Genomic DNA, 12,953 nt, shown 5'->3' with positions numbered 1-12,953 from the left:
GGTTCGATAGGAACCGACCGTTGACTTTTTATTTAGCCGTCCAAGATTCCTTTCTTACGGCGAAACGACTGGAACGACATACATTCTTTCGATTATCGTAAAATATCCGTTTCGCCGATGACTCGGTCGTCGAAGTTTTTCAACGAAATTAGGGTCAGCCGAACGTGGACGGAATAAAAGCGCCTAGGGCGAGGCTTTACTCGCGACTGATCGAATTGGGGATACTCGGTGGAGCACGGAACGGCTCTCGGATCAGCCTTTATAGGTCAGTCCGAGGCTGGACGGATCTTTCTCGCAGCGGCGCGGCGCGGCGCGGCAGCTTTCGTTCTCGAGCGGCACGGCTAAAGTGTAGCGCAACGACAATAATAATAAAAATAGCCGGTGCCGAGCTAACGGTTCCTCGCATCCTACTGCCACACTTACTCTACACTTAGCCAACGCGCTGCGAGCACGTTTACAGCCATTTCCAGCGCGAGCGCCTGAGTCAGACACTTGGCCTCTCGCCGCCCGTAGGCGGGACACCCGGCCAACGAGAAAAAGAAGACGGAAACGGGGGACGACGAGTCGACCGGAAAACCGAAGGAAACGCGCCGGGTGACTCGGAAATCGGATCGATCGGCGACCAGCGTCTCTGATCGTCTCTACTTTCATCGTTGACGATCTTGTTCAAAAATTCTTTCGCGCGGTTGTCGATTGATTTACGAACTGAGAATTTAATTGGTCGACGATACCGATCCGTTCTAGATTTTGTACAGATTTTACATCGATACCGGGAAATTCTTCTGATTTCTTTTGTTAAAGATTCAAGTTTATTTGAATTACTTTGAAGAGATGAAGTTTGATTAATTCAGTAAATGAAGTATCTGGGCGTGTCGTTTATTTGTACTGTCAAGAATGTCGAATGTCACCACTTGATTTCCTATAGTGAAGCTATAAACGTTGATATTTAATATTATACTTCATATAATGCATCGATCTAAGAAATATTGACGTAAAATAGCTTTGTCCGTTAATTCACGTGAATTTTTGGTCGAGTTGGTTTTACAAAATATCGTCTTCATCTCATCGGAAAATGTTGAAATATTTCTAGTGAAAAACTTCGGAGTGCAAAGGGTTACGACATGAATAACTGCGAAACGAAAAGATCAGAGCCAGTCATTTCGACTGTTGACTGTTAGTTCTAGTGTTAAGTCCAGAAAACAAACATCGAGAAAATTCACGTTTCACGCTAGAACTACTGAAATCGACTGAAACTTCTCTGTAGAAACTTCAAATAGTGCATCTATTCAGACTTTAACACTGGACCTACCGAACGGGTCAAATTGACCCACTTTAGAATTTTTCTTTTACAAGTATTTAAACTACGAAGGCGTTTTCGCGGAAGATTTCGAATTAACCCTTAGCACGAGAAGCACCAGCTCCAGGAACATGGTGCGAAATATCTACGGCTTTTTTTCAGATCTAGATGGTTGTGGCGATGAAGTTTGATTAATTCAGTAAATGAAGTATCCGGGCGTGTCGTTTATTTGTCACCGTCAAGAATGTCGAATGTCAAACATTCTCTAATCGTGTGCAAAAGGTTCCGATGAAAGTTTAATTGGTGCTCGCGCTCCATTGATCGAGGAGGACGTTTCTGCGACCCATAATCGTGACAAGAACCATAACGAACCCGTTGTCGATATTAACGCGACTAGGTACACGAGTTTTCACGTCCGTGAAAATTGGTGGACGGATATAGAAACTTACCGCGCTAGATTATGCGCTGATAAGTGGCGATGTTCGAGTATTATTAAAGTTAATTAAATATTCCCGGATTCCATAAACACGCGCGGTCTAATAATGAGAGAAACTCGAAGATCTTGTTAATTCACGCTCGAGTATGTAGATGCAGTTTCTAACGAAGAGCACAAAAGAGGAATAAAATTTCCATAACAATGGATCGCGTTAATCGTAGGATGTAAAATGAAACCACACTTCCACCGACGCATAATTTAACGATGCTCCGTAAATGAGGCTAGAAGATTATCGCACTCGCTTCTGTATTTTCGAATGTTCGAGCGTTTGCGTATTCATCTTTTCATCTATGACGTAATGACACAACTTTGAATCACGATCGTTAACGTTATCATTGATAAAAATTCCTCTACGATACATGTACAAATGCGTTCGATCGCTTCGCAAAAAAATATCTACCAATGTTACCATTACAAATTATTAATACGTTATTAATGTTATTATTATAGTCACCGATAGATTATGAATACTATTACTGCTATCATCGCTGTCGTTATATTGATAATTTCATCACGGTTCGTCCAAGCGAGGCCTCTCATTGTTTCTACGCGCGATTTATTGCTCGAACGATATTGCGACGATCGTAGGCTAAGACTTTCACGGCCTCGAGTGGAGGAATTGAAGCCGATGAGTGACAATGAGTCGAGGAAAGACAGATCGGACGTCCTCGTTCGAACGGGGTCAAGTGCGCTCGTAAATTTCGCGAGCGATTGAGTGACCTCGCGAAGTCCGTAAATATGACGCGCGTATTGAATGCGCCATCGCGAGAGCGGCCGATTCGTCGTTGGAAAATGGAAAATGGAAAGATGCGTTCGCGGAGCCTCGTGAACGCCGGGAAACGTTCGATCGATTGATAATACTTGCAGCGAAAAAAGAAAAGGAAACAGAGCACGACTACTCTATAGTGGCTGCTCTGTCATTTCCACAAAAAAAGAATTATCTACCGTTAGATCTTCGATTTCGTTTAATATCTGAAAAACTAAGCTTCGATTCGCGAAACAGTATTTTCTATAGTATCTTCTATAGCATCTCTATAGTCACTACTTTGTCATTTCCACAAAAAAAATATCTACCGCTAGATCTTCAATTTCGTTTAATATCTGAAAATATAGTCACTACTTCGTCACTAATTCGTCTTCTCGCAGATGCATTTTCGATCGCTATATTTTCAGGACACCCCGTGCGTCGAGCCCCCATCTACATAGTATCCGCTAAAAGCAAAATTGTCGTTCATCAGACAATCAATCAAACTTTCCATTGAAAGGGACGCGTACTTTCACATTTAAAGTCAAAACACAGAATACCGTTGCCCGAATGTCAATGCTCCTTGCAAGTAGAATCGCCGCGGAATGGGCAGACAAAATAAACACGATCGAACGCTCTCGAAGCTTCGCGAGACAGGAAAAAAAGAACGAAATTGCGTTGCGTCCTTTCGATTTAAGCCGCTGGGCAGGATCGATTCGTCATAGCTCGATCGATCGGTGACCGCACAGCGAAAGCGTACGCGAACATGGAGAGGAGAATTTTTACGAGTAATCATGCGCCGCGTGCCAATCAGCTTTTTACCCTGGCAGCCGATTAAAGATTTCATAAAAGTCCTGCCGGCACGTCCGACTACCCGAATTTCCAGCTCGCCGACCGGCTCTCCCCCCTCTTCTACGCTCTATTATCGCAATTTCGCGTTAATCCGCGCGGGTTTCGCTGTTACGACACGCGCTCCTCCGCACGCACGCGGAACCGAGTGTATTTGCACGCGGCGATCAAAATCAACGAGACGCGATAAAGCACACCGACGGGTTCACTTTCATTAAATCCAACCGATGATTCCGCTTCCCGCTCGCGCGCGATGATTTTCCAACGTCGACGGTTAGGAAACAATCGGCTCACGTCGGTAGGCCGCCGGGTATCGCGCGCTGCGCCGCGAATAATTGGAACGAAAGAAACATTCCCGTCGAATCGGTTCGTCGATCTCTTACCGAACTGGGTTTTCCTTAATGGAAAGTAATATTTCCCGAATTGGATCTTCATCAACGAAGAGTGCTCATTTAGAAACGTTTGGGGTCACAGGAACGTGGACGGTTTAAAAATGAATCTCGACCGAAGATGATTAAATTATCAGATACATTGAACAGATTCGAAACGGATTCCTTTATTTCACCTCTCCCCTTTCCACGAATCTTCATATACCTCAAAAACACTGACAATCAAATATTTACACAAAGGATTCAATCCGAAGGCAATAAAATAACAATTCCGACGAAAATTAACCGACTGCTGCGTATACAGATCTAAAGTGTCTGTGCATGGCACGCAGTTTCCACTTCCATCTCGGGCAAGCTTCGGAACCGGAGAATTCGATCGTTCGTTTCTTCGATACGTCTAACTCGTTTTCTATTGACGATCGGTTTTCTACTGTACAATAACCGGGATTAGCATACGCGTCTAATTATCGAGAATCGATGTACAAACCGTCTCGAATATTCGCTGAAAGGACCCGAGAGCTCGATCCATCGCGGATTGATCGAGCCGGAGCATTCACGGCCGGCGATTTAACCTCGTAATTAACGTCTCGTTAAGTGCGTCGTTTATCCTCGGCTAGGACGCGGTTGCACGTCGTATAATCCTCCCGGCAAATAATTAACTCATCGACGAGAGACGCTGCCGCGTCTCGCTCCGGTATCGGTATCGTCCGTGTCGGGTTTCAGCCCCCTCCTCTCCCCGAGCCGCCTCCCGCGACCGAATTCGGGATGATTTAATGCCCGTGCCGGGCGAATGATTATTAACCGAACCGTTTCCTGGTTCCACGCTCGATTCCGCTATTCCCATTTCGAGTTTCGCGAGTGACCGTTTAAATATTGCACGCCCGATGACCGGCGCTCGGCGCGGCGATATGAAAATTTCATCGAGCCGCAGGGGCTGCGAGCTTCTGAAAAATCGAAAACGAGCTCGCTCGCCCGCGGAGATCGATCGCGAGTATTTTTACGTTGTTCCATTTGTTAAGCGGCTGTTTTGGGTGACGATGTTTGAATGCTGCGGATAACGATTATAACGGAGGGATTTGTTTCGCGACGACTATGAATGTTTGACGATATTGGAACGGATTCGCTGTGATTGCGTTCGGGGTAATGTTTCGTTTGAAATTCGAATTTGGTTTATGTATGCTGCGACGCGAGTAGTAGATTAATTAAGATAATGGAGAGATGCCTGGCCGAGTGGTTGAGGAAACTTTAATCTGACGGATGGCGAAGGGAAAGAAAAGGGTGACTGTCTTATTGATTCAGTTTTCTGTAGGAGGTTTGCGCCTGTAGTGTTTCAGAACTTCTTCGTTTCAATTTGTCGGGAAGCTTTCTGTATTTACTCCCTTTAATCTCGGAATGTAATTTAATATCTGCCGATCGAATTGAGACTGAAGCTTCGGATATTGCCTTTTAACGGAACGCATGCGAGGTTTACTTTTGAATATTCGAAGTTTCTTCGGAGTGTTTTTTCGAGCCTCCTGCCAGTTCGGACGGTTTCGTGTTTCGTTCTCTGAAAGGTTGAATGTAACTGTGTCATTCTTTACTGGGATGAACATAAAGTTCGTAATGTACACCTATAACATTTAAATATTTTTTTACGAAAGTTGAAGGAATAACACACTTTTTCTGTCTATGAAATATTTACATATTTAAATGATCCTACTTAAAATTTCGCTCGTTTAGATGGTTCTACATTGAAATAATGGTCTATAAAAGCATGCATTTGCATAAAGATTCACAGTTTAAATGTTAGTAGTGCCTCATTAGAATTTAAAAGCTCTCGTAGCACATTCTGCATTTTGTACTTAAATTATTGATGGGATTTTCATGTTTATCAAGAGTATTTAGGACATACCAATTTTATTTCTTTAAATAACTGTACGTACGTACATTATTCTATATCTCTGACGTGAATAATTTTCGAAATTTCCATTCTTCCGTCGCTTCTACTTTTTTAAATAAATCAGTCTTCATCAGCCTGTCCTCACTACGTAAGAAATGTTCAATTACGAGCTTAAGTCGCTACAAAAACCGAGGCAGACTATATCTTTCATTTCGTTTCCTCGAAATTTCATCCCTTCACCTCAGTTAACCCGTTGTCACCGAGATCAACTGATCTTCACGAGAGACGAAGTTAATTACGTTAGTTACGAGTTAACTCATCCAACATTTAAAAATTTAAAAATTATCAATTCATCAAATTTTCAAACTTCCAAATTACCAAACTACCAAACTTTCAAACATTCAAACTTCCAAATTTCCAATTTATCACATTCTCAATTTATCAATTTATCAAATTCTCAATTTATCAATTTATCAAATGTTCAAATTTTCAAATTTACAAATTTACAAATTTTAAATTTTTAAATAATCAATTTATCGAATTTTTAAATTTAAAAATTATCAACTTATCAAATTTTCGAACATCAAACTACCAAACTTCCAAATTTCCAATTTATCACATTCTCAATTTATCAATTTATCACATTCTCAATTTATCAATTTATCAAATTTTCAATTTATCAAATTCTCAATTTATCAATTTATCAAATTTTTAAATAATCAATTTATCGAATATTCAAATGTTCATATTATCAATTTATCAAATTTTCAAGCTTCCAAACTACCAAACTTCCAAACTTCCAAATTTCCAATTTATCAAATTCTCAATTTATCAGTTTATCAAAATTCCAAATAATCAATTCATCGAATATTCAAATTTTCAAATTATCAATTTATCAAATTTTCAAACTTCCAAACTACCAAACTACCAAACTTCCAAACTTCCACATTTCCAATTTATCAAACCGTCAAATTTTCAAACAATCATTTCACCGAATATTCAAATCGTCAAATGATCAATTTATCAAATTTCCAAACTATCGAATTCATCCAACAGCCAAAACTTTCCAGTTGAAACGAATCAAACCCCATCCTTCCTGAAGTTACTGCAAACGTTGCAACGCGAGAACGCGGTACCTCCGAATTCATAAATCCCGTCTAAGGGCGAGATTAGGTACGCCACATGGTTCCCGGTCGTCTCCGTCGCACGGGGGCTTTCCCGGCGGCATCAAGGACGAAATCTGTCCGCAGAACGATTTCCGAAAACCGATCACGTTCCCGTCGTCGCATTATATGCAGATGCACGCCCGGTTTCGAGAGAGCTCGCCGCTTTCCTTTTTCTCTTTTCACCGTCCGCGAACGGGTGGCGGTCGTGTGTTTGCGTCTGTGTGAGTTCTATTGTTTGTTAATGGCCGCTCTTTCAATAATTCGGGGCCAATCATTACGGCCGGGCGAACCGCAACTGCACGGGACCGAAGAGACTTGGTGAAAAATAAAACAGGACCAAGAGAGCAGAGACACAGAGAGAGAGAGAGAGAGAGAGAGAGAGAGAGGAAGAGTAAAACGAACGTACCTGCCGTGACCGATGACGACAAGGACAGTAGCAGCCAGGTCGATGACACCCACACAACGGCGCAGGCAAGCCCACCGTTGCAGAAATCACGGCGCATCCTCAGCGCATCAAGTGATTTTTGAAGCGGCCGTTAGATCTGAAATTTCACGAGGGACGCAGGTTTAATTGACTTTTTCACGAATATCGGAATCGGGAGGGATGCAGTTCGACTGGTTATTACTCGCCGTTATTATTAATATTATTATTGATTATTTGAATGTAACAAATCATTCGGTTGGACATTACGTTTCGTAATTATCAGTTGTTGTTAATATACAATTTACATCGAAACAACGGTAATGTAATTCACGATTGTAAATAGCAACGTGCGATCGCATCGGTGGTTACAGTATAATTATTGATTTTAATGTGCGATCGCGGTGCATTCTTTTTACAGTACAGATGTATAATGAGTTGAGACCAATTTTCGAAAGCCGTCGCTTCTTGCGGTTCACTCGCTTATGAATTTCGCCATAATTAATGTAACATAACCGCATCGGTTATGGTGATCCAACGTACTCGTACTCTCGAGAAGCAAAACATCCTCGATGAATATGTAAACCGTGCTTTTAAATTATTCACTACCCACACTTCGGGACCGCCTGATTTACGATGCTGAAAATGGGTTTTGTATACACTTTTTCTACAAGCTTGACGCTTTTACCGTCGCGTCGAGCATATATAAGTACGGACGACGTTTGGTTGAAATTATTTAAGTTTAAATGATCTATCTTCGTGGTAGCGCATCGAGCGAATTAAATTTTTGATTGAGATCCGTCGGACAAAGTGATTAAATGGAATAATCACTCTGATATACCTTGATTTTTTGAATTTCAATTTAACGAATTAAGTGCTTGGACTTTATTAACTCGCTAAACGTACGAAACGTATAATGATATTTCATTGATCAACGTGTCTCCCATTTCGTCCCATTGATTTATTATTATCGTAATGAGGTCTCCCCCGTAAAACACGAACCATGAGTTCTCTGTCGATTATATTTACAAAATGATCGTTCTATTAGCCCAACATTTCGGTTCGTTCAGTGAAATCATTCGAGATTAACAAGTTTTCGGATAAACATACCGCGGAACATCCTAATTTTAGCGGTCTGGATCGTGGTCCCGTTTCTCGACTGCGAATGATTAAACGAAGTAATTAATCGAGCTCCTCAAATATTTCGAGGAGGAACTCGGGGCGCGCAACGAATCGATATTCGTAGTAACGCATTTCCTGTTTCTGTCCGCCCGGAATTCGCCATTAAAGTTCGCCCGAACCCGTACGCCGCACTTCCCGAAGCAATAAAGTCTAAGATTATGGATCCGTAATGGAAAAAGTTTCCCCTGAAAGCTAAGAAGCCGTCCGCTCGAAAGCGGGAAACCAGACAGCTTTTCATTTCGCGTCGATATGGATCGTTCCGGCTGAAAAACAGTACGTGGACCGAATCGAACGTTCTTGCCGATCTTTTCCGTCGATCGGAGATTGCGAAGAGTTTCATCTCACTTCGCTCGTATTACGAAATTACCAGAAACGTTCGTCTATATAACATCCATCTCGACCTGCTTCTAATTAGCGTTCCATCGATTCGGTTGTACATTCGTGAAGATCGAATCAAAGAAATCGGTTTAGTAAAGCTAACAAATTTTTGCATTGGTTTACAATTTCACCGTAAAATCAACAAGTGACTCGAACTTCTTGTACACTGCAACATTAACTACCAAACGCACTGTTTTAACTTCACAGATAACCGGAGTCGGTTGCCTTGCCGATTTGTCGGGAATGTTGACTCTGCAGCGAGTGAAAAAAGTTAATGGAGGGAAAAAGTTTCGGGACCGGGAAACCTCAAGAACATCAGCATCTCGTTTAATTCCCGGAGTCGTTTCCTCGGGGGAAGTCAACATTCGCGACACTGCGTCCGGATAAATAACTTTAATTACACGTGTTGTGATAACTACGATAAAAAGATCAAAATTCGAACGCGAGGTCCGTTAACGCTAGATTCACGGACGTTTGTTCTACACTTTATTCTATTGTTCTTCGAAAACTAAGCGTTATATAATTCGAGAAAATTCTAGCTTCAAAACTGGAGCATTGCAATGCGTATTCGCTTGAATCAAAATCGACTCTACTACTAAATAATGTTTAAAAAGTTCAATATCCGTCAAATTGACGGGTTCCGTAAATCTGGCGTTAAACTTGAAAACACAGTTGATTTTAAACGATCTCGTCGAAAAGGATACCTCCAAATTAACATAGCAGACACCGTTACCTAATGAACGAAACTTGCATATTCCAGTTACTGCGAACTAATTTCGGGATATCTCTATTAATATGGAAATTAATTGAGTTAACGACGGGAATGCCAATATAGAGGTTCGATGAATATTATATGACACTTGCATGAATCAAAGGTACTTTATATTTATTAATAGGATCGATGATCTATTAGCATCCGAATCGGTGAAGGTACTCAATCAATTTTCTGCAACAACCGCATAAACGGTCGCGGGAATCCAGGAATAGTTCTGCGTTTCGTCTAGATGGTCGGACACGGAAGATCGAGCCAGACGGAGTCTCGGGGTATCAATTACCGGGTCTACGGTAGGAATTAGATATTTCGTAGTAATGGCGGTGTAACGGCCGTGAATGTAATCTTAACGCGATTATCGGTGTAATTACCATGAGGCCCGAGCGGCCGGGGCCGCGTCACAGTCTTTCCCGATGCATTATTCATACGGCAGGCTGCACCCTAAATTCAAAGGCTTCCCAAAGGATGTAACCGTCGGTAATTTCGTCGGCGAACAGCTTCTCGTCCCGTCTCTCCTGCGAGTATGCCGAAATACAGGGTGCAACATAATACACGGGACTTACCTCGGCGCAAAAGAAAAAGGAAAGAATCGAGCATCGCCGCGTAAACGTACGAGACGGTTGGAAGTTTAATCGTTTCTTGGAGCTCTGGGCGATCTAATTATTTTTCGCGTGTTTTTATTGCGCAGCGTATTTGAGGGATGATTGTTTTATTTGAGAAGGGTATGAGAGTCAAATATTAAAAATATATGAATTCCTTTTACCTTAACACACTTGTTAACGCTAGAACTACCGAGAATTTGATACGATTGAAATGCGATCGCTATGAATATTGTAATAATAGATTATTTTAGAACATTCATTACAGTATTCAAGCGAAACTATTTTCAAAATCATTTCGAATATTCAGTGCTTCGAGGATATCAATAATTGAAACGGCAGTTCTAGTGTTAAAATTAATATTTTGCGTATCAAATTACTGGATTTGCCAAGCTTTCTTTCGTTATGGACTTTATTGAATAATTTTAGTATTATGTTATATTATTAACAGTGAAGATCACAGTGATATGCTATTTTATTTTACTGATCCACAGATCATGTCTCTGCTAACGGTGCAACTAACAGACGTGTTGCAATAATAACATTTAGTCGAGCAGACGTTAGCGCGACAGTAATTCGCCGAGACATTTTTCATTCCTTTGAGCAGACCATATTTCTCCGTGTCACTCTGCGTTAAATTTTAAATCACTCATCAACGAGTCCATTAGCTCAGACGGGAGGCAACCGAGAGAAGGAAAAAGTCGGTCGCAGAATTGAATTTTCCGAAGGTCACACTTCAAAAGTGCGTCAGACTTTCCCGTCGCGTTTGATCCGCGTTCCATGGCGCACCCTGTACAATTCGCACCCTCCCGTGCACTTTTTCCATTGTCCTCCGCACACACGCGGCCCGCATTATGCTCGCGAGCGAAACAATTGCTGCGTAATATTCGCGGCGGCGGAGGACGGTACGCATTTCGGCGCGAAATTGAATTTCCATGAAAATTTTTAACTCCTCCGTGACTTCATTAAACGCGGCCCACGCGCCGCCGTGTCGCGCCGCGAGATTAAAGCAAAACAGAGGCATGTCCGATTTAATTAGAAGACGGGGACGCGGGGTTTTTTCTCGTATTGATTCCGATTTTATCAATGAAACTCGTTACCGGGAATTACAGGTTGCGACACGATTCATTTATCTCGCATTGAATTCCGGGACGGAACGACCGACGCATTGTATAATTGCACGGTAATGGCAAATTGGTTTTCTGAAAATAATCTGTTCATTACTGCTCGCATCCACGGAACGTTGAAACTTAAATCATTCGACCTGGATTTCCGCAATTTCCGTGCTAAAAGAATTATTTTTAAAATTCTGGACAATTTTGGTTCGGTGATTATTAGGACTGCTCGCTTTTTGTCAGCTCGGCGTTCATTACTGTTCACTTTTGCGAATGTTACCGCTACGGAGAATGTCTTCTCGACGAGGATCCTTTGAGCTACATTCCGGACCGCAGGCAACATTTTTATCTCGAGCATTTATCTTCCGCAGATCCCCGACCGAAGGTGCACGAAGTTTAATCACAACTTCAATTACCAACTTTAATTTAAAACACCGAAGTTCGTCAAATTTGATTCCTATCCTCGCTTTCCAGTGTGACACACTTTTACACTAATACTGTTATGGTAGTCACCGGTGCTGTTAGAAAGTTCACCTTCCGCAGAACTCGAACTTCGGTAAACATTCTTACAAATCTAATTGCCAGTGGAATAATACTTCTCCCGCTGAACCGAAAATAAATGACAAGCATTTCATCTTTCGAAGCTCAATTAACCCTCTGTGGGCCGAACTTTTGTTCGTGATTGTAACAAAATCTGTGCGGTACAAAATTAATAAATATCCACATATGAATACGAAACTTTTATGCCTGAGCGTAAAAAAGTTGAAGTTAACCTAAATAGTATTACATTATTTTATTCGCCACTTCCAGTGCAAAATGAAATAAACCAACAAGACGCCAATATACTGATAGGTGACTTCAAAGTTGCACGAGGGTTAAAAGAAAGACGTCTGCGTGTTCTAAAAATGGCGAGCGAAGAATACACATTCATATTTAACGCGTCGATAAAGATTCATCGATCGTTCCTAGTCAGCCAATTATCGCGAGGGAGAACAGCGAGCTACGAGATAAATCCAAATTTGTCCCTTCCAGACGAGAGGAAAGCCGTGTCTGCGATTATTCTGCCTTTTTCCATCGGGTTCTCGATGAAAATATCCGCGAGCGTCAATGACGGCCGCGGAACAAAGGCGGCGGAAGAGAAAAGGTAAAAGTAACGGCGGAGGGAAAGGGGGGAGGGGAGCGAAGGCAACGGCTCCCGTCGAAGTTGTAACGAGGAACAAAGGCAAAAGGAAAAGAAACGAAAGCGTCCCGACAATTCGTAGATCCCGAAGCCGACTTCGCCTCATGAATAACGGAGGGGAACGCATTAGAATATTCCCCGCGGCATAACGAATAAGAAGACACAACTTCCATTGTTATTCCTCCTTTTAAAGCGAAGAATCCTAACTCGCGGCGACTCAAGGATACTTTTACCGCGGCCGAGTCGCCGAATTAAAAGATTCATCCCTCCCCTGATCCGGGGACGCGAGAACTCTCGAGCGGACGGTCTCGATCCGTCGAATTAACAATTAAGCCGAACCGTTCGGATTCCTTAATCGTTTCTCCTCCGGAAAATACCGCGTTCGTTTTTAAACCGTGGATTATTCCGTTCCTCATTAGTCCCCCCGCCTAACTCCTGAACACGGTAATTGAATAAAAATGCATTTTCCTTCTTCGAGGCTTCCC

The 12,953-nt window shown here is 42.1% G+C and overlaps 1 protein-coding gene across 1 annotated transcript in view; it reads right to left on the bottom strand.

The window, feature by feature from the left end:
• LOC116423805 (thyroglobulin) overlaps window positions 1-12,953 on the bottom strand; it is a 37,706-nt gene that overhangs the window by 8,595 nt on the left and 16,158 nt on the right. Inside the window, exon 2 of the mRNA XM_031969419.2 lies at window positions 7,228-7,363. Within this exon, the coding sequence (XP_031825279.1) occupies window positions 7,228-7,324 (97 nt within the window). The 5' untranslated portion in view covers window positions 7,325-7,363. The remainder of the gene's footprint in view (window positions 1-7,227; window positions 7,364-12,953) is intronic.

This window comes from Nomia melanderi, chromosome 8 (genome assembly GCF_051020985.1).
Source record: "Nomia melanderi isolate GNS246 chromosome 8, iyNomMela1, whole genome shotgun sequence".
NCBI lineage: Eukaryota > Metazoa > Arthropoda > Insecta > Hymenoptera > Halictidae > Nomia > Nomia melanderi.
This window is presented reverse-complemented; position numbering and strand designations above follow the sequence as displayed.